The sequence below is a fragment of the Cannabis sativa genome, chromosome 3 (assembly GCF_029168945.1).
Source record: "Cannabis sativa cultivar Pink pepper isolate KNU-18-1 chromosome 3, ASM2916894v1, whole genome shotgun sequence".
NCBI classification, from domain to species: domain Eukaryota; kingdom Viridiplantae; phylum Streptophyta; class Magnoliopsida; order Rosales; family Cannabaceae; genus Cannabis; species Cannabis sativa.
The window spans coordinates 77,620,157-77,640,263 of record NC_083603.1 but is presented as its reverse complement, the minus strand read 5'-3'; the positions used below and the strand labels follow the sequence as shown (position 1 = coordinate 77,640,263).

Sequence of the window (20,107 nt, the reverse complement as noted above, 5' to 3'; positions counted from 1 at the left end):
AGTGGACGGGACCCTAGTTCCAGGAGTAGTCTGTTCAGTTGTAGAAAAGGTATTTCCAGTTTCTTGCATGCCTAGAGTAAACCAAGCCAGATCGGTAGTTACGCTTGACCTACAGTCGGTGTCTCTTGGGCGGGGGCTGTCCTGGGCGGAGCTCTTGGGTTTGTAGGTGTCTACACACTCGGATCCGTCACCATTGGATCAGTTGTATCAATTTGATTCCTCCTTCGAGTTTGCACAACCATCTTGTGTCCTGAGAAAGACTTAAGATAGAAACTTGTGTGTCTTTGCTCTCAATGAAAGCACCAAAATGTTGACTTTGCTTTTAGTCAACGATAGTGATTCTTAATTAAAGCGATGAAAAAAATACTAGATTTATAGAGGTTCGGCCCGTTATAGTTGGTAATAGCCTACTCCCCTTTTTGTTGTATTGACTTGTGAGCAAGAATGAATTATTTTTTCTCTAAAGCTCTTACAATGATCTCTGAGCAATTTACTCTTAGATCAAATTTCTCTCCTGAGTGTTCTCTCTCAGAATAATTTTGTGTCCCTAAATAGTGAGACGAGACCACTATTTATAGGGATTAATTACATAAAATTGGTTTCCCTTAATCAATAATAAAAAAAATAAGAAACTAGTTTATTTCCATAGTTACAATGAAGAAATTGTAAATTTAATAACTATGTTAATTTTAGGGATTAAGTTATACATTGTGTATTGGAGTAAAATTGTAAATTTTAGCCAAATATAACATTAAATTATAAAAATAAATAAATAACATTAAAATATATGATGTAACCAAACATTGATATAATCTAAGTTTGCTGTTTTGTCGCCAAATTATATAAATATTTATTGACACATATGTGTAGTATCTATATATCTTAATCTAAATTAGATTTTCTTTGGAAGTTTTATTTTACTAAAATATTCAAAATCTTTTCTTTTAAAAAAAAATTATAATTAAAATCTTTATCTATTATTGCTTTCAAAAACAAAACATTTATTTATTTTTTATTATTATTATTTTATTTTTTTTTTGAAATTTTTTTTATTATTTTTTTAAAATTCGTTTGGTACACTGTATTACACCGTATTGTATTGTGTAGTATTTTATTGAATTATATTTTATGTAAAACTATATGTGTTATTGACTTGTATGAACACATAAATCTATAATATTTTAGTATAAATTAAAGTTTAAAATAATATTATATAAAAATATGTTATATAATCTAATTGAATATAATATAATACAATACAATACAACTTAATACAGATACGAAACGAGCTCTTAACGTAATGTTACTCATAAAAAAAAAAAAAAGTGGGCGCCCCAAGATTAAAAAAAAAATGGAAAAGAGAAAGTACAGCAACTACAACGAACAAAAGGCAGTTAAGCGGGTAGTAGTGTTACTTTGCCGTGGAGGCGAAGCGAGAGAGAGAGAAATAGGGATAAATAAAAATTATTTCTTTATTTTAAAACCCAACCAAAAGAAGGGTAAATGCTTTTTGTTCCACACAGAGAGCTTTTTAGTTTTTTAGAGAGAGAAAGCTTTTATGTATCTTTCCCCTTTTCAATGGCGCCCACTGAAAACCTCTTCTCGTATCTGACTCTGACTAAGGATTTTTAAATTCTTGAGAAGAAGCACAATTTCTAAGAGGTAGAAATCCGAAGACGATTCCAGGAATATACATATAATTAACACAGAGAGGGTGGGTAGGGGTGAAGAGAGAGTATTCAAGTTGTCACGGTTGGATTTGACGATGAACTGGCGAAGAGTATTGAAGTCTGTGCAGGCTCTAGCTGCCCACATGCTCCTCTTCTCCTTCACGGTTATGCTCGTTCTCAAGCTCGATCATGTTGTCTCCTACTCTTGGTGGTCTGTTCTCTCTCTCTCTCTCTCTCTATATATATATATATATATGTATTTATATATATCTATTTATAAATATTCATATTCGTGTATTCTCTAATTTCAGATTCAATTGTGTTTATTTATTGATATTCACTGGATGTGGTTTTGGCCGTCAATTTTTAATTTTTTGGAAGCTTTTGTTAGAGTTAAAAATGGGATTTTTTTTGAAAATTAATGTGTTTCATCTGATTTATGAGAAACATAGTTATCTCTTCTAGTTTTCGTTCGGCATAAACACGTAGAAATAATTGAAAAGGAAGAAAATTAGAAGAGTTATTTCCATCTTTTTGGAGTTAAGTAATGACTTAATATAATTGAGATTAAGAGGATTGATAACAATATTTCTATTAGATGTTTCATTTTTGCAAATGAATTATTGTAATTTTCTAAGGGAAATCGGTCCCAGAATTCATATTTTGCTGAAACTAAACATGATAAAATGCAAATGTTTTCCCATTAATGGCTGATTACGGTGTCTGTATGTGGTTCGCAATGAGTGTTGACAACCATCTTGCAAGTGCAGATTCCAGTGTGGCTTATTAGATTATAAATACAACAACAAGAAGGAAATTTCGTTGTTTTGATACATAGAAAGAAAGAATAGATTTCGGTTCGGTTAACTTATGATTAATTCAATGAACTGCTACCTAAGAGGCGTTAGGCATATGGTTTGCTAGTATCGTCTACATAGCTATTGCAATAGTTTCCTAGACTCTGAATTTTTTAGGGTTAGGTGGGGAGTCTAGTTTCCAAGGAAAAAAAAAGAGGAGACTTACAGCTTCGTTGCTACACTGACCGGTTTCTTACCATGTTTGACAGAGAAAGAAGATTAAGTGAGTAGTCCAGCTGGTTGACTAGTTCCTTTTACACCACAGACAAAGCAGAATTACGCAATGAGGGCATCTCTTGTAATCGATTTTTCGCCTCACTTGCGGATCGCTGAACTGCTTACATAAAAAGAAGATTTGTTCTCATATGTTTGGCAACTGATTTTTTTCGTTGCTTTATCAATTTAGTTTCTCCTCAACTCCTCTTCTGTCTACATTAACCCATGCTTCTTCCAACCGACTCACTTAGCTCCCTACCAATATTGATCTTGAAAAGTTGTAGTGAGTGCGTTTAAATACTAAGGTGGACAGCTGCCCCAGTAAAATATAACTGTGTATTGATTCTCGTCAATTAGACTTTGAACGGGGTATGTTGTCCTGAGAAAACCGTTTATTTAGTTAGTTGAAAATTGTACTAAATAATTAATAAATATTTTGAACTAAATCGATGTGGCTCCTGTTTAGTACTGTCTCTTGCTTAAAATATATTCCAGCTGAGTTTACTAATCCTTAAAGTTGGTGATCAAAATCAAGAAGTGTTATTGTGTTAGTCACATTTGATCTATGGTTTCTGAAACAATCTAAGAATTTTCACTTCTGCTAGAATTCAAAGCCGTAGTCTTTTGTCGCAGTTCAATTTGTTATCTCTTAATATATGAGCTGCTTTGACAAATAACAATAATTTTTATGAATGAAAAGGAGGCACCGTATTTTTTAAGTTTATTTTAAGGTTGAAAGGACACATGAAGGTAGTAAAAGAAATACCATGAAGACTCTTTAGTCCCAATTAGGCAGCAATCGTGCCAATGATAAAAAATAAAATAGAAATTAAGGTAGTAAAAGAATCTTTTCAAGCCTAATGTATTATATGCCCTAAAATTGTGTAATTTGTTTCTCATACACATTGTGTATGTGTATTCAACTTATTTTCATAGTTCTTTCCATCAATGTATCAATTTTATGGGATTAATTATACTCTCTCTCTCTCTCTCTCTCTCTCTCTCTCTCTCTCTCTCTTTTATTTCATATTTCCTTGAATGGATTTGATTTATAGATTCAACGTCTTTAAGATGCAGGATGATTTTCTTTCCAATTTGGATATTCCATGCAGTTGTTGCACGGGGAAGGTTCTCATTGCCTGCTCCATCAGTTCCACATAATCGTCATGTATGCTTTCTAAGATTCTATTTGAGTTCTACTGCACATTTCATAAGAATGATTGTTTAATTAAGTTTTTGGAGATGAGGATGTGAATATCAGCTTTATTTTACTTTTCTTGACAGTGGGCACCTTGTCATGCTGTTGTTGCAACACCATTGCTAGTTGCATTTGAATTACTCCTTTGTATATACCTTGAGAGCATTCATGGTAAGAACTAATGCTACGCAATTTTTCAGAGCCAATTGTTGGTCTCTTGTTATTCATGAGTAATTTGCATGAAATATGTAGACTAAACTGAACTTTTGAAATGGATCTAGCTCACTAATTGCTTGCTATTATTCATCACAGTGATAACTTTGTATTTTACGAGTCCAGACTGATGATGTATTTGTGTACATTGAAATAATTGCGAGTAATACCATGCATCCTTTTTCTCACATTTATCTGTTTCATACTCTTACAGTGAATGATTCAGCAGCTGTTAATTTGAAGATTGTTTTTCTACCCTTACTGGCATTTGAGATAATTATTCTAATTGATAATTTCAGGTAACTTTCTTTCATAATGATAATGTTATTCTTTCTCCATCCCTTGCCTAACCTCATTATTTTTCTGCATGCCTTACGTTTTTTCATGGCTTTATTTGATTAATTATGCTCTAGTTCTTGCCTTCACCGTGTTATTTTCCTTTGCAGAATGTGTCGGGCTTTAATGCCAGGAGATGATGAAAGCATGAGTGATGAAGCAGTATGGGAGACACTTCCTGTAAGTCATAGTAAATTAAGACTTGTTAAAGCTATGCTAACTGCTGCACTTTACATTATCCTTTTATGGGGGTTATAAGTGCTTAGATATACTTTGCATTTATTTTATCTAACATGTTGGAAACAAACAATGAGATTAACAAATGGCTTCTTAAACGAAGTGTTTTTGAAAACAGATCTGCTTTCTTTTTTCTTTTTTCCCCTTCTTTTCTCTCTCTCTCTCTCCCCCAAATACACTACTAATTTCTCTTGAATTTTTGTAGCACTTCTGGGTTGCGATTTCCATGGTGTTCTTTGTTGCTGCTACAGTCTTCACCTTGCTAAAGCTTTCCGGTAATTTCTTTATTAGTACAATCCTTCATATTCCCTTGCATATTTTGTGTCATTTATTTTATCTTATCCTGTATGTTATTTCTTTTTTGCTGGATTGAAAGATAATGGCATTTTCATGTGGAAAGAACACATTCTCTTAACTTATCCAATATTTTTAATGATGTGAGAAAATAAATTGCACTATTTGGATCTTGTGCCATTAATTACACTACTAGTGTGCTGCATCCTGGATTTTTTCTTTTTGTTCCTTTTCTCATTGTGTGTGATTCTAGCCCTGCAATTAATGGAGCGATGGCCATAAACTTCTGAAAAAAAATCTCAACAACAATTTGATAACCTCTGAATTAATTGAGCGGTTCTCAATCGGCTGTAGTCTACACTCGTAAAATGTAGAATGGAAGCCTGATTTCACCGTCTCTCAGATCTTCTGAGATCTATAGCTCTAGTGTAATTGGATTCTTATATATGCTTTTGTAGCATGGGAATTTCTTTCTCCAATTTGGATCTGTCGCTCCAAAATTTCAAATTTGCAGGATTTTTGAGTTTCCCACGCTCGCTCTTTGGGCTTGAATCCAACCTGTAGTACGGTGCAGTGCATATGTACCAATCCAGTTAATAACTCAGTTCATTTGTGTCCATATAAAACTAAAACTATACTTTGCTCCTCAATGCAAGTACATGTATTTTAAATGACTTTAATTTTTTTACCCTTTCAAAAATTATTTTCTGTATATATAATTATCTATTAGATACTCTGCTTTCTACCCCTACCATTTATTATTAGCTACATGAATCTACATTTGGAACCAATTTGAATATGCTATTGGATTTTGGACCCTATTTTGGTTTTTGAAAGTAAACATCGGGACTTGTATCATTCTTTAAAAATAATATAGGAGGGTATTGAGTGAAGACAGTCCACTCCAATAACACTGGAAAAAAAAAGAAAAGAAAACTGACGTGTACAGAAGGAAATTTTTTTGTACGCTTAGTTGAAAGATAATTTTGATAATTGTTTCATCATGCATTTGAACTCCTTAAGTTTAGTCTGGTGATGTTGTTATGAACATTTGAATGATGAGGTTTTGGATTGTTTGATGGGGCCCATGTATTCAAGCTGACTAGTTGAGAATTTTTGCTGTCTTAAATTGCATGTATTATAGTTGATAATGATTAGTTAGTTTCACTTTCATTCACTTTTTGCAGGGGATGTAGGTGCTCTTGGCTGGTGGGACTTATTCATAAATTTTGGGTACTGTTCTCCATATCTTGTAATAACTTTTTTTTCTTTTTTCTATTTATGAACAAACATTTTTCATGCTTGTACTAATTTTTTTCTTCCCTTTACTGCAGAATTGCAGAGTGCTTTGCTTTTCTTGTCTGTACTAAGTGGTCGAATCCAGTGATTCATAGAAATTCACAGACAAGAGAATCAAGTTCATCTTCTTCATCTATTAGATATCTTGACTGGAACAGTGGATTAGTAGTTTCTTCAGAGGAGGATCAGGATCAGGATACATTATGTGGACTACAAGATATTGGTGGGCACATTATGAAAATTCCTGTAATTGGTTTTCAGGTCCTCCTATGTATGCGGCTTGAGGTATGTTATGTTTTTGAGTTCAGCTCATCCAATTTTTGTTGACCCTTATATATTGATAATTGATGTCGCTCCAACTTTCAGGGGACCCCATCTACGGCAAGGAAAATACCACTCCCTATTCTCTTCTCTCCTCTGTTTTTACTTCAAGGTGTGGGTGTACTAGCTGCTGCATCTAGGCTAGTGGAGAAAATTGTACTCTTACTACGTACTGGAGCTAGCACAGGAGCATACTTTAGATTTTCTTCTAGAGCTCATGATTGCTTGGGGTTCTTGCACCACGGTTCAAGGTAATCATTTTATCAGTCACCATTTTCACTTTTGCTCTTTTTCATGGGGCAATTTCTTATTAAATATTAATTGTACCAGTTACCTTGTATTTATTATTACCTCAGAATTCTGATAGTCTATTAATCAAGTGCAATTTTTTCAATTAATTCTTAATTGGACATTAAATATCTAGGCTTCTTGGCTGGTGGTCGATTGATGAAGGTAGTTGTGAAGAGCAGGCTCGGCTGTATCAGGAGAGTGCTTCTGGGTTAGTACTGTTGATTGATCATAGTTTTTGAGCATTCATATTTGTAAATGTGATTTGATAGGTGATATGATGTTCTTATTGGGATAAAGTAACAGAAGAAGCATATAATATATATATATATATATATAAGTAATACATATTTATATATTTCTGTAATTACTTTAATCTAATCTTTGTAGCTTTGGTTTCTATCGTCCAGGTACGATACTTTCAGTGGCTATCCACCTGAGATTGTGAAAAAAATGCCTAAAAAGGATTTAGCTGAGGAGGTGATGCATTTTATATTGCATCTACTATTTTCATTTCAAAGCTATTCCTTTTTACATGTAGTTTATGTTCATTTCATTTGATTTTGATTGAAGATCTAGTTATTGTTTTATTCTCCATCCTATTTATATAAATACATACACACATACATATTTATATATTTTTTTTGAGAACTATACAGATTTGTTTCTGTATCTAAATAACACAGGTCTGGAGACTTCAAGCAGCCCTGGGGGAACAGACAGAAATCACTAAATACAGCCAACAAGAGTTCGAAAGACTCCAAAATGTAATTTATATCATTCTTGATTAATTTCTTTCTTTGAATTCTTTTCATGAATCTCTTATGTGAATTTTATTACTAAGCTTCCTTGGGTTCAGAATGCAGGGTATGTATATGGTTAGTAATGGCTCTTAAAATATGCACGTGTATGGTTGTTTTGACAATTTGAATTGCATGTAGTCTGTTTAAAGCATATTCTTAACGTAGAGTTTGAAGTTCAGCATATAAAATTCTGTATTTTGATATGAGTCAATAACTAGATGTTTGTAGGGTTAATTTTAAACTTTTTTGTTGTAGTCTTTTTAGGGAGCATATTAGATTGTGTTGGTTGATACCTGGTGCATATAAAATGTAAGATTTGCCTATTCATCATCTCATTTTCTACAGAGCCGCTCGAATTTGGATTTGATACATTTTGTTTACTTCACTGGTTTCATCATCTTTTATTTATTTTTATTCTTTTTCTGCAGATCCACTCTGTCTGTCTATATCTTTGTTGAGATCCTTTGCACTTTCTTCTAGTAGTTCTAGACTTTTTGTGTGTGAAGTTTTTTGTCTTCTTAAGTGCTGCATTCTTTTGTTGGTCAGGAAAAAGTTTTATGCAGGATTTGCTTCGAGAGAGAAATCAGTGTGGTCCTGCTGCCATGCAGGCATCGCGTTCTTTGCAGGTATTACTATCTTATTTTATAATGAACTGCTTCGATTTTAACCTCAGCATACGATTGCCCCTGGCCTTGTGTTTATCATCATCTTTTGTTTTGTTTTTTGTCTTTGGATGGTGCTGCAGTACTTGCTGCGAGAAGTGCAAAAAATGTCCAATATGCCGCATTTCTGTCGAGCAACGATTACCTGTATATGATGTTTAACTTGGCTTCTTCTGTGAGATTAGGAATTGGTGCTTACAGAGAAGTTGGTAACCTTACATAGAACAGGTTTTCGTACAGTTTCTTTGAACTTCTACAGTGGTGAGTAATGCTTATCCTATTGGCCACAGATGGAAGGTAATTTGACAATGACAGAATTTGCTAAATTTTGTCAACTTTTGCAATCTTAATCTAGTAATCTGTAAATATACTGACCCTTATACGAAAGTAATATTATAGCTGGTATTGCTAGCCTTTTTCATATATTATTTATATAAATATACTTTCTCCAGGTTTATATATAAGACATAATTGCCTCACCAAAAATCTATAGTTACTTTGTATATTTTCTAACTTTAGAGTAAGTATTAATAGAGGAAGTATCACCATCACTAATGTCAACTCCTTTTCCCAACAAATTCAAGTACAAAGCTCGACATCGACGTTGATATGTATATTTTCTAACTTTAGATTAAGTATTAATAGAGGAAGTATCACTACCAATAATATTAACTCCTTTCCCCAAGAAATTCAAGTACAAGCTCGACAAATACATTCATATTTCATACGCAACAACTTGTAACACGTTCTCTTGGCTACATAACAATTGTTTCACAAAATCCTCTCTACTTAAAATAGATGTTTGTTATGGGATTTTCTCAATAAACTTCTCATTATGATTGCTTGAAAGGTATAGCATTAAAAATTTAAAAAATTGTCAAAATTACTAGCGGTAGAAGATGAACTAAAGCTAAAATTATCCTTTTGGTAGTTCTGAAGATTATATTAGCATGCGAACAATTAATTTAGACGAAAAATGCATATAAAAGGTAATGCGGAAAGAAGAATGAATCTGAATCTGTATTATTGTATTGAATTGATTGAAAGGTTACAAAATGAATACTGCTATATATATAGCAAGCAAAATAGAGAAGAGTTAGTTAGACTAACTCTGGGTGAGATAGACAACTCAGCTACACAAAACAATAATTAAAAAGAACCTAACCGACTTAACCAATGACACAAGGAAAGGAAAAACCATAACAGACATTACAACTTGTATAATTGAAAATAACTGAAATGACAGTCAAGGAAATCTAATAGCCCCCCCCCCCCTCAAGATGGACGGTATATGTCATGGGCGGACATCTTGGCAATGTGAGATGAGAGAGTGGTGGAAGGGAGCGGTTTTGTGAATGCGTCTGCTAGCTGAAGAGTGCTGTTTACTGGTATAAGTCGGATGTTGGAATTCTTGATCTTGTCACGGATGAAGTGGCAATCAAGCTCTATATGTTTGGTTCGTTCATGGAATGTGGGGTTGTTGGCAATGTGTATAGCTGAGCGATTGTCGCAATAGATGAAAGCTGGACCATTTTGAGGAATCTGGAAGTCTTGAAGGAGGTATTGTATCCAAGTGATTTCACTACCCGTGGCAGCAAGAGCTCGATATTCGGCTTCAACTGAACTTTTGGAAATTGTTGGTTGTTTCTTTGTGCGCCATGAGATGAGGCAGTCACCTAAGAAGACACAAAAACCTGTGGTAGAGTGTCGGGTAGTGGGGCAAGATGCCCAATCAGAGTCAGAAAAACCCCGTAGATGCAATGTGGAAGATGTGGAGTAAAGGAGACCCTGGCCTGGACTACCTTTGAGATAACGGATCAAATGGTGAATGGCTTGAAGATGAGTTGTGCGTGGCTTGGCCATGAATTGACTGAGATTATTCACAGCATATGTGATATCGGGCCTGGACAAGGTCAAATGTAGCAGCCGGCCAATTAATTGGCGATAAGGGGAAGGATCATCAAGGGGTTCACCTTGTTCATCATCGAGTTTTAATCTCGGGTCCATGGGTGTCTTGGTAGGTTTGCTTCCTATGTATCTAGTGTCTTCAAGTAGTTGTAGGGTATATTTTCGTTGAGATAAAAAAAAGACCTTCAGTGGATCGAGGTATCTCAAAACCAAGGAAATATTTTAAAGGGCCGAGAGCTTTTAAGCTGAACCTGTTGTTGAGAGAATCCTGTAACTGATGCAAAAGAGACAAGTTTGGTCTAGTGATGATGATATCATCAACGTAAAAAAGTAGTGCAATAAAGGATTCATGTGATCCTTTTGTGAATAAAGTATAGTCAGCTTGTGATTGGTGAAAACCCTCTTCGATTAAATCATATGAAAGTTTGCGATACCATTGTCTTGAAGACTGTTTAAGGCCGTATATGGACTTGTGCAATTTGCAAACAAGTTGAGTATTAGGTGGAGTGGTGGTGGGCAAAGTAAGGCCTTGTGGAATTGTCATGTAAACTTCTTCGTGTAAATCGCCATTGAGAAAAGCGTTGTTAATGTCAAGTTGGAGAATGGGCCACTGTTTGATGGTAGAAATGGCCAATAGTAACTTGAAAGTGACGATCTTGGCAACCGGAGAGAATGTGTCAAAGAAGTCAAGACCTTCTTGTTGTGTGTATCCTTGTGCAACAAGGCGAGCTTTGCATCTTTCCACGGAACCATCACTATTATACTTGATCTTGTAGACCCAACGACAACCAATTGCTCGTTTATTGGGAGGCAAGGGAACAATAGTCCATGTCTTGTTTTTGATGAGAGCAAATAGTTCGGTTTGCATAGCTTGATTCCATATCTTTATGTGGATTGCTTGTTTGTATGTTGTAGGTTCAAAGAGAGCTGTAACTGCAAGTATAAAAGCCTTATGTGAGTCTAAAAGTTTATGGTAAGATAAAAATTTATCAAGTGAGTGAGGTGTAGAAAATTTGTCATGAATGACGGAATGACATTTGTAATCACGAAGGTATCCAGGGGGTTTGGAAACTCTGCTGGTACGTCTCAATGTTGTGGATGAAATAGAAGTGTCTTGATTAGAAACTCCTGCAAAATCAGTTGATGCATCAGTTGAATGAGTCGTGGGAGTGTCTGATGCATTAGTTGCTGTTGAAAATTGCAGGTCTGGTATGCTAGTTGTTGCTGTCGAAAATGGCAGATCTGGTGTGCTGGTTTCAACGGTTGCTGGTGTGTGTTCCTACAATGTTTCATTAGTGCTAGGAATCCTAACATCTGCCATGGGAAAGTCTTCAACAGGTGTTAGAGAAGTATTAGATGAAGGCAGAACCATATTAGAAAAAAGGTCTGTCATTTGAACCTCAGTATTTAATTTATGAAAAGGATATATATGTTCATGAAAAATAACATTTCTAGAAATAAAGAATTGTTTGGTGTTTAAGTCATACAATTTATACCCTTTAATTCCTTGAGGATAACCTATGAATACACAAGGTCTAGCCCTTGGTTCAAACTTACTTCTGTGCGCCGTGAGGGTAGAAGCAAACACAAGACAACCAAAATTTCTCAAATTGGAGTAATCAGGTGGATGATTAAAAAGTAATTCATATGGAGTTTTATTTCCAAGATTTGGTGTTGGAGTGCGATTTACGAGAAAAACATATGCCATTAAACAGTCAGTCCAAAATTGTATAGGCAATTTAGATTGAAAATATAAGCCACGAGCAACATTTAAAAGATGTTGATGTTTCCTTTCAGCAACAGCGTTTTGTTCAAGAGTTTCAACACAAGTGAAATCATGCATTATGCCATATTTTAAGAAAAGATCTTTAAAGACCAATTCAGGAGCATTATCAGATCTAAACCTTTTAAAAATACAATTGAATTGGGTTTGCACATATGATAAAAATTGTGGTATAATAGTAATAACATTAGATTTATGTTTGAGCAAATATATCCATGTGAATCGAGAATGATCATCAACAAGAGTAAGAAAATATTTATGATTTGAATGAGAAGGAATGTGATATGGACCCCAAATATCACAATCGATCAAATCAAATTTATTAGTAGAAAAATTGATTTTATTTGAGAAAGGTAATCTCTTTTGTTTAGCTAAAGGACAAATATAACATGGCTGGTTTTTATGCAAAGAATCAAAATTACAACCTAGAGTATTGCTAAGAAGAGATAGGCGATTTTTAGAAGGATGTCCTAGCCTTGAATGCCATATGTCAGCAGGAACCGTGCAAACATAGGCATCTTCAGGTGTAGAGTCCAACATGTAGAGACCATTCTTGATCCTACCTTTGCCAATCATTTTCTTGTTGGGAGTTTCCTAGACAGAAAAACCATTAGAATTGAATGAGACAACTAACCGATATAATATTGAATTTAAATTTAGGAACATAAAGAACATCTTTAAGAGTTAAAGATTCATTGATTTTGATAGTGCCACTATGCTTTACAGCAAGAGTTTCATTATTAGGCAACATTAAATTAATAGTGGTCACAGGATAAATGCATTGAAAAATTTAGCATTGTTGCAAATGTGTTTAGTGGCCCCTGAGTCTAATATCCAAGATTGTTTAGAAACAAAAACATCATTGCAAGATAGGATCATACCTGGGTTACCTGTTGAGGAACTCGGATCCGTGGGTGCTATATTCGATTGTTGGCTGGCCAAAAGATTGAGGAGTTGCTGATATTGAGTAGCACTTAATTGTGGGAGAATGGTGTTGTTATCTTCAATATTCGTCGTATTTTCTGTGCTGGTTTGTACTTGATTAGCAGCAGCCTCCTTCGATTTATCTTGTTGAAACCAGGTGGGTATCCATGTATTTTGTAGCACCTTTCAATGGTATGGCCGAGGATGTTATAATAGGTGCAAAAAGGCATGTTCTTTGATGTGATCAATGCATGATCAAACACCTCGCAAACAACACAATGCAAAGAACTTGATTAAGACCAGAACTTAAGCAACTAAAAATTAATCAATGCAACAGTGAACAAGAACAGTAAAAACCAGTTGCAGAAAACCAGTAACAAGAACTTGAATATGGCAATAATGGACAATCAATTTTAACAGTAAGAGAATTAGGGAAGAGAGATCAAACACAATAGATTTACGAGGTTCGAACAAGTGATCTGTTGATCATTTGCCTACTCCTCGGCCAGAACAGCCCCAATGGCTTTGAGTCTTTATTAATGATAGATTGAGAGAGAATTACAAGTTGTTTTACAAAGTGTTCATGACACACATACACTCGAGAAGCAAAGCTTCAAGTACAACTCATCTCACCAGAACTCTCTCACTGTGTTACAGTCTAAACTAGTTCTCTAAAGTCTATCTCTCTTTCTTTGTCCCAAAGATTGTAACTCATGGCTTTATATAGCCTTTGGCCTTTAGTCTTGATCCTAACTGTCATAACTGACAGTTAGGTAAGTTAGTTAGAGTTAGTTGCTAACTTCTTGGCCAAACAAAATAGGCCTCTATTAGTGACCAAACTCCACAATTATCCACCTTGGTCATTAATAGAGAGCATGATGATGAACAGGGACTGAACTGGGCTTGAATCCTCTCTTAGCAATTGAGGATGTTTAGCAAGTCTAGGCAAAGCCTAAAATTGGCTAAACTAACATATTTTGTCATCATGTCAGCAGGGTTCTCCTTGGTTCCAATTTTCTTCACACAAACCTCCTTTTCAGCAATGATATCTCTGATGAAATGCAGCTTGATATCTATATTCTTTGATCTTTCATGGAACATGGGGTTTTTCATCAAATGCAGTGCACTTTGATTGTCACAGTGCACTGTTATGCTTTCAGATTTGAACCCCAGTTCATGTGTGAATCCTTTGAGCCAAATAGCTTCCTTAATGGCTTCAGTAGCAGCCATGTATTCTGCTTCAGTTGAAGACAAGGCCACCACCTTTTGCAAATTCGATTTCCAACTGATGCATCCACCTAGAACAGTGAAAGCATAACCAGTTATAGACCTTCTTGTGTCTATACTTCCTGCATAATCAGAGTCAACATATCCATTTACTTCTATTTCACCTTGAAACTTGTTATCATATACAAGACCAATGTCCATAGACCCTTTTAGATATCTGAGTATCCATTTCACAGCAGACCAATGTTCCTTTCCAGGATCTGCTATGAATCTACTAACCATGCTGAGTGCATAGGCAAGGTCAGGCCTAGTGCACACCATGCAGTACATTAGACTTCCAACACAAGATGCATAGGGCATTGAATCCATGTACATCTTGTCCTCCTCTGTTTTTGGTGATTTGGTTTTGAGTCAATTTGAAATGCCGAGCCGGAGGAGTGCTATGTATTTAGCCTCATTCATACAGAACTTGTCTATCAATTTCTGAATGTAACTCTTTTGAGATAGTGAAAGTCTTTCAGGTCTGGTTCTTTTGATGTCAATCCCAAGTATTCTCTTGGCTTCACCAAGGTCCTTCATTTCAAATTCATCACTTAGATTTTGCTTCAACCTGTCAATGGCTTGTCTTTTCTCACCAATTATTAGTATGTCATCCACATACAACAGTAACCAGATTGGTTCATTGTTGTAATAGACACATGGATCATAGTTGCTTCTGGTAAACCCAATGCTCATCATGAATTCATGAAATCTCAAGTTCCATTGCCTTGGAGCTTGCTTGAGACCATAGAGAGATTTCTGTAGAAGACAAACCTGATTTGGTTTGTTACTTTTGAATCCATCTGGTTCTTACATGTAAATTTGTTCTTCAAGTTTGCCATGTAAGAATGCTGTCTTCACATCCATTTGGTCCATTTCTAGGTTAAACTTGGCTACTTTGGTCATCATTATCCTTATTGATGTCTGTCTGACCACAGGAGAGAAGATGTCATTGAAATCAATACCCTCTCTTTGATTGAAGCCCTTTGCAACTAACCTAGCCTTAAATCTGATTTCTTCACCTGGTAGACCTTCTTTTTCTCTAAAAATCCACTTGCAGCCTATCAATTTCTGCCCTGGTGGTCTAGTTACAGTTTTCCAGGTCTTGTTCTTGAGTAGAGAATTCATTTCTTCATTGATTGCAGCAAGCCATTTCCTTTTATTCCTTGAGTTGATAGCTTCCTGGTATGAACTAGGAGTAGTAGTGTCAATTTCTTCTGCTGATGCAAGAGCAAAAGCTGTGCAATCAGCAAAACCATCTTTCTGGTGGCTTGATTTGTCTTCTTTCTCTGTCTCTAACCAGTAGGTATCCTTCTGAATCATCTGGTAGGTTCTCTTCCTCAGTTGCATGCTCTTCAGTTTCTGAATGTGAATGCTCTTGTGTATCCACCTGATCTGTAGTTTCTGCATTTTCCCTGATGCTTTGAATTTCTAAACCTGCTATGTCTCTGTCAGTTTGCTTGTGATTTGCAGCACCAGTTTTCATGGCCATTTCATGTTCTTTGAAAACTACATCCCTGCTGATAATGCATTTTCTGTGGCCATCTTCTAAACACCACAGTTTGTATCCTTTTACCCCTTCAGGGTAACCAAGGAACAAACACTTGAGAGCTCTTGGCTCTAGTTTGTCTTGTCTGGTATGTGCAAAGGCTGTACAACCAAACACTTTGAGATGGTCAACAGTTGGAACATGTCCAGTCCAGACTTCTTGTGGTGTTTTAAATTTCAGGGCTGTGGATGGACACCTATTAATTAGATAGCATGCAGTTTTCAATGCTTCTCCCCAAAATTTCTTGTCAAGTGCAGCACCCTTTAGCATGCATCTTACTCTTTCCAATAGAGTTCTATTCATCCTTTCAGCAAGTCCATTTTGCTGTGGATTCTTCACAACAGTTTTGTGTCTGTCAATTCCTTCTAATTGACAGAACCTATTGAACTCATCAGAACAGAACTCAAGTCCATTATCTGTTCTTAGTTTCTTTATTTTCTTTCCAGTTTGGTTTTTAATGAGCCTTTTCCATGTGACAAAAGTATTAAAAGCCTCATTCTTAGTTTTGAGTAAGGAAACCCAAACTTTTCTGGTATAGTCATCAACTATACTCATGAAATAACTTGCACCTCCTAGTGTTTGAGTTCTTGAAGCCCCCCAGAGATCAGAGTGTATGTAGTCTAGTTTGCCTTTTGTTGTGTGTTTTCCAGGTGAGAATTTTAACTTGCAACATTTGCCATACACACAGTCATCACAAAATTCCAGCTTTTCTCCAAGTTTTCCCTTGAGAATGCCTTGCTTTTCCAACTCACTCATGCCTCTTTCACTAACATGACCCAATCTAAGATGCCATAACCTAGTGCTTTCCATATCAGGCCCTTTAACTACCATGTCATTTTCACCAGTGATTGTCTTTCCCTTGAGATAGTAAATCCCATTCTTAAGTTCCCCTTTCATGACAACTAAAGATCCTTTCATGACTTTGAAAGAACTATCAATCTTTATTGTATGACCCTTCTCAATCAATTCACCAATAGAAAGTAAATTTCTTTTTAAATCTGGTACATACCTGACTTCCTGTATGCTTCTCACTTGATCATCATGTAGTTTCAATCTCACTGTTCCAATTCCAGCAACCTTGCATGCTTTGTTGTCACCTAACAAGACTGATCCACCATCTAATTTCTTGAAAGTTGTGAACAGATCTCTTCTTGGTGTCATGTGGAATGAACACCCTGAGTCAAGAATCCATGAATCACCTGATTCTTGGCTAGATACAACCAAGACATCAGCTGACTCATATCCATCAGTTGCCACACCAGCATCTCCTCTATCTTTACTCTTGTCTCTTTGAAGTTTAGCCTTGAGAGCCCTGCATTCATCCCTGAAATGGCCCTCTTTCTTACAGTAGTAGCATTGTTTCCCTGCCTTTGAGTTAGGTTTTGACTTGTGTGATTGACTTGAACCCCTGTGCTGTTTGTTTCTGTGATTGGATTTATGAAATCCACCTTTGTTTTCTCTGGTTTCTGATCTACCTCTGACAAACAAACCTTCACCATAGCCATTTGACTTGTCTTCATTTCTTTTCTGAATTTCCTTGGAATTTAGTGCAGATTTTACTTCTATCATGGACAGAGATTCTTTTCCATAAAGAATTGTGTCCACAAAATGTTCATAACTCTTTGGTAGTGTGCTGAGTAACAATATTCCTTGATCTTCATCTTCTATCTTGACACCAATGTTACTTAGGTCCAAGATTATTCGATTGAACTCATCAAGATGCTTCCTTAAATCCTTTGATTCATCCATTCTCATAGTATACAGTTTCTTCTTCAGGTAGATCTTGTTGGCCAGTGATTTCTTCAAGTAAATCGATGCCAACCTTTCCCATAACCCCACTGCAGTGTCCTCATTTGACACTTCTCTGAGAACTTCATCTCCCAGACTCAACAGAATGGCACTGTGTGCCTTGTTCTGAATTTCCTTAAGTTTCTTCTTGTCATCTCCTAGAGCTGCAAGCTCATCTCTATCAATTGCCTCTGAGATTCCTTGATGTACCAGAAATGCCTTCATTTTAATTCTCCATAGACCAAAGTCGTTTGTCCCATTGAACTTGTCAACTTCAAACCTGGTAGAAGCCATAGCAGATCAGTTCTTGGTTCTGTTCTTGAATTTCTTGATGTCCTTGTTTCAGTTCTTTGATGATCCCTTTCGACTGAGCTCTGATACCATTTGATGTGATCAATGCATGATCAAACACCTCGCAAACAACACAATGCAAAGAACTTGATTAAGACCAGAACTTAAGCAACTAAAAATTAATCAATGCAACAGTGAACAAGAACAGTAAAAACCAGTTGCAGAAAACCAGTAACAAGAACTTGAATATGGCAATAATGGACAATCAATTTTAACAGTAAGAGAATTAGGGAAGAGAGATCAAACACAATAGATTTACGAGGTTCGAACAAGTGATCTGTTGATCATTTGCCCACTCCTCGGCCAGAACAGCCCCAATGGCTTTGAGTCTTTATTAATGATAGATTGAGAGAGAATTACAAGTTGTTTTACAAAGTGTTCATGACACACATACACTCGAGAAGCAAAGCTTCAAGTACAACTCATCTCACCAGAACTCTCTCACTGTGTTACAGTCTAAACTAGCTCTCTAAAGTCTATCTCTCTTTCTTTGTCCCAAAGATTGTAACTCATGGCTTTATATAGCCTTTGGCCTTTAGTCTTGATCCTAACTGTCATAACTGACAGTTAGGTAAGTTAGTTAGAGTTAGTTGCTAACTTCTTGGCCAAACAAAATAGGCCTCTATTAGTGACCAAACTCCACATTCTTCTTAGGAGGATGATCTTTAGCTCCTTGATTTTCTGGTTTGTTAGCAGCAGCCTTATTGTTTTGGAAGGCAAAAGCCATGCTTGAGTTAGGATCGGCTGCACCAGCAAGATTGCCCTTTTGATTTTCTTCTTGTGTGACAAGATGAAACACACAGTTAACTTCAGGGAGGGGATCCATAAGGAGGATGCTGCCTCTAACTTGAGAAAACTGATCAGATAAACCCATGAGAAAAGAAATGACATATTCCATGTGATAGTGCTCTTGCAACCTTTTGACACCACCACAAGTACAACAATTACATGTACATGTTGGTCTGTAATTAGACAGCTCTTCCCAAATGGTTTTAAGCTTAGTAAAGTACATGCTGATGCTTTGATTTTCTTGCCTTAAATTCATAAGACCTTTCCTAAGATTATATATGTGAGGTCCATTTCTTTGATAAAATCGAACCTTCAAATCAGCCCAAATGGCAGCGGACTCATCGTAAAGTATACTAGAAGAAATCTCCTTTGAAACCGAATTTAAAATCCATGAAATCACAATATTATTATTTCTAACCCAAGCATTGTAAAGAATGTAATCAGAAGGAGGAGGTTTAGGAATGGTACCATCAAGAAAACCCAATTTATTCTTGACTGAAATAGAGAGCTGCATAGCTCTACTCCAAGAAATGTAATTATCTTGGCCAGTTAGTAATTGAGACACAAGAACATTACCTGGGTTATCTCCATGGTGGAGATAATATGGGTTTGTTGGATCTTCAAGAGGGCTTTTCACGCCACCAACCTGCAAACTTCGATTCGTTGTTGCAGATTGATTGGAATCTCCAACTTCGGTTCTAGAAGGGGATTGATCTTCATTAGACATCGTGAAAGATCAGAAGAGATGAATCGCAGAGGGAAGGCTAGCTATGCCGAGGTGAATCGCTCGGGAAAGAAGAACAGGGGTGAAGTAACAATGGCGTCGCCAGAAAACAGAGACACGACGAGCAACAATGGAGGAATTGGATCGATCAAGGGAAAGCATGTCTTTCCCGTTCTGATACCATAATGCGGAAAGAAGAATGAATCTTAATCTGTATTATTGTATTGAATTGATTGAAAAGTTACAAAATGATTACTGCTATATATATATATAGCAAGCAAAATAGAGAAGAGTTAGTTAGACTAACTCTGGGTGAGATAGACAACTCAGCTACACAAAACAATAATTAAAAAGAACCTAACCGACTTAACCAATGACACAAGAAAAGAAAAAACCATAACAGACATTACAACTTGTATAACTGAAAATAACCGAAATGACAGTCAAGGAAATCTAATAAAAGGCATAATGTTTGAAAAAAGAATACCTTACTATTTGACTGAGATAGAAGTCATCTTTTTGACTTCCTCTTCACTTGTACTCTCGAAATTTTTTTTGACTTTAACTAAAGTTGTCTCAACTTTTACTTTAGTTATCTCAGTCCATGTAATAATTACATCACTCATTTGTT

General features: G+C 35.8%; 2 protein-coding genes across 4 annotated transcripts; one reads left to right on the top strand and one right to left on the bottom strand.

The window, feature by feature from the left end:
• The first annotated feature begins 1,394 nt into the window (after positions 1-1,394).
• Positions 1,395-8,880, top strand: LOC115709799 (uncharacterized). Of its 3 annotated transcripts, none has more exons than XM_030638018.2 (14): positions 1,395-1,881; positions 3,821-3,911; positions 4,028-4,112; positions 4,369-4,453; positions 4,601-4,670; positions 4,933-5,002; positions 6,209-6,254; positions 6,356-6,605; positions 6,687-6,892; positions 7,066-7,140; positions 7,340-7,409; positions 7,616-7,696; positions 8,279-8,358; positions 8,478-8,880. In XM_030638018.2, exons 1-14 carry the CDS (start codon positions 1,766-1,768, stop codon positions 8,554-8,556), a joined length of 1,404 nt encoding a protein of 467 aa, XP_030493878.1. In that variant the 5' UTR covers positions 1,395-1,765; the 3' UTR covers positions 8,557-8,880. The 3 variants fall into 3 exon arrangements, with proteins under 3 accessions (XP_030493878.1, XP_060968267.1, XP_060968268.1); XM_061112285.1 differs by having other exon boundaries at positions 1,425-1,881; positions 3,856-3,911; XM_061112284.1 differs by lacking the exon at positions 7,340-7,409 and having other exon boundaries at positions 1,424-1,881.
• A 9,708-nt stretch (positions 8,881-18,588) lies between these two features.
• On the bottom strand, positions 18,589-19,479 carry LOC133036299 (uncharacterized). The gene has a single exon (XM_061112852.1). It carries the CDS (start codon positions 19,477-19,479, stop codon positions 18,589-18,591), a length of 891 nt encoding a protein of 296 aa, XP_060968835.1.
• Between the last annotated feature and the right edge of the window lie 628 nt (positions 19,480-20,107).

What these genes read in the sequence shown, in the direction of transcription:
- LOC115709799 (XM_030638018.2), top strand. Translation starts at nt 1,766, where the DNA reads ATGAACTGGCGAAGAGTATTGAAGTCTGTGCAGGCTCTAGCTGCCCAC. An exon ending in TCCTATGTATGCGGCTTGAG is followed by an intron (nt 6,606 to 6,686) that starts GTATGTTATGTT and finishes TCCAACTTTCAG; the next exon opens with GGGACCCCATCTACGGCAAG. An exon ending in AGGCATCGCGTTCTTTGCAG is followed by an intron (nt 8,359 to 8,477) that starts GTATTACTATCT and finishes ATGGTGCTGCAG; the next exon opens with TACTTGCTGCGAGAAGTGCA.
- LOC133036299 (XM_061112852.1), bottom strand. Translation starts at nt 19,479, where the DNA reads ATGTCTAATGAAGATCAATCCCCTTCTAGAACCGAAGTTGGAGATTCC.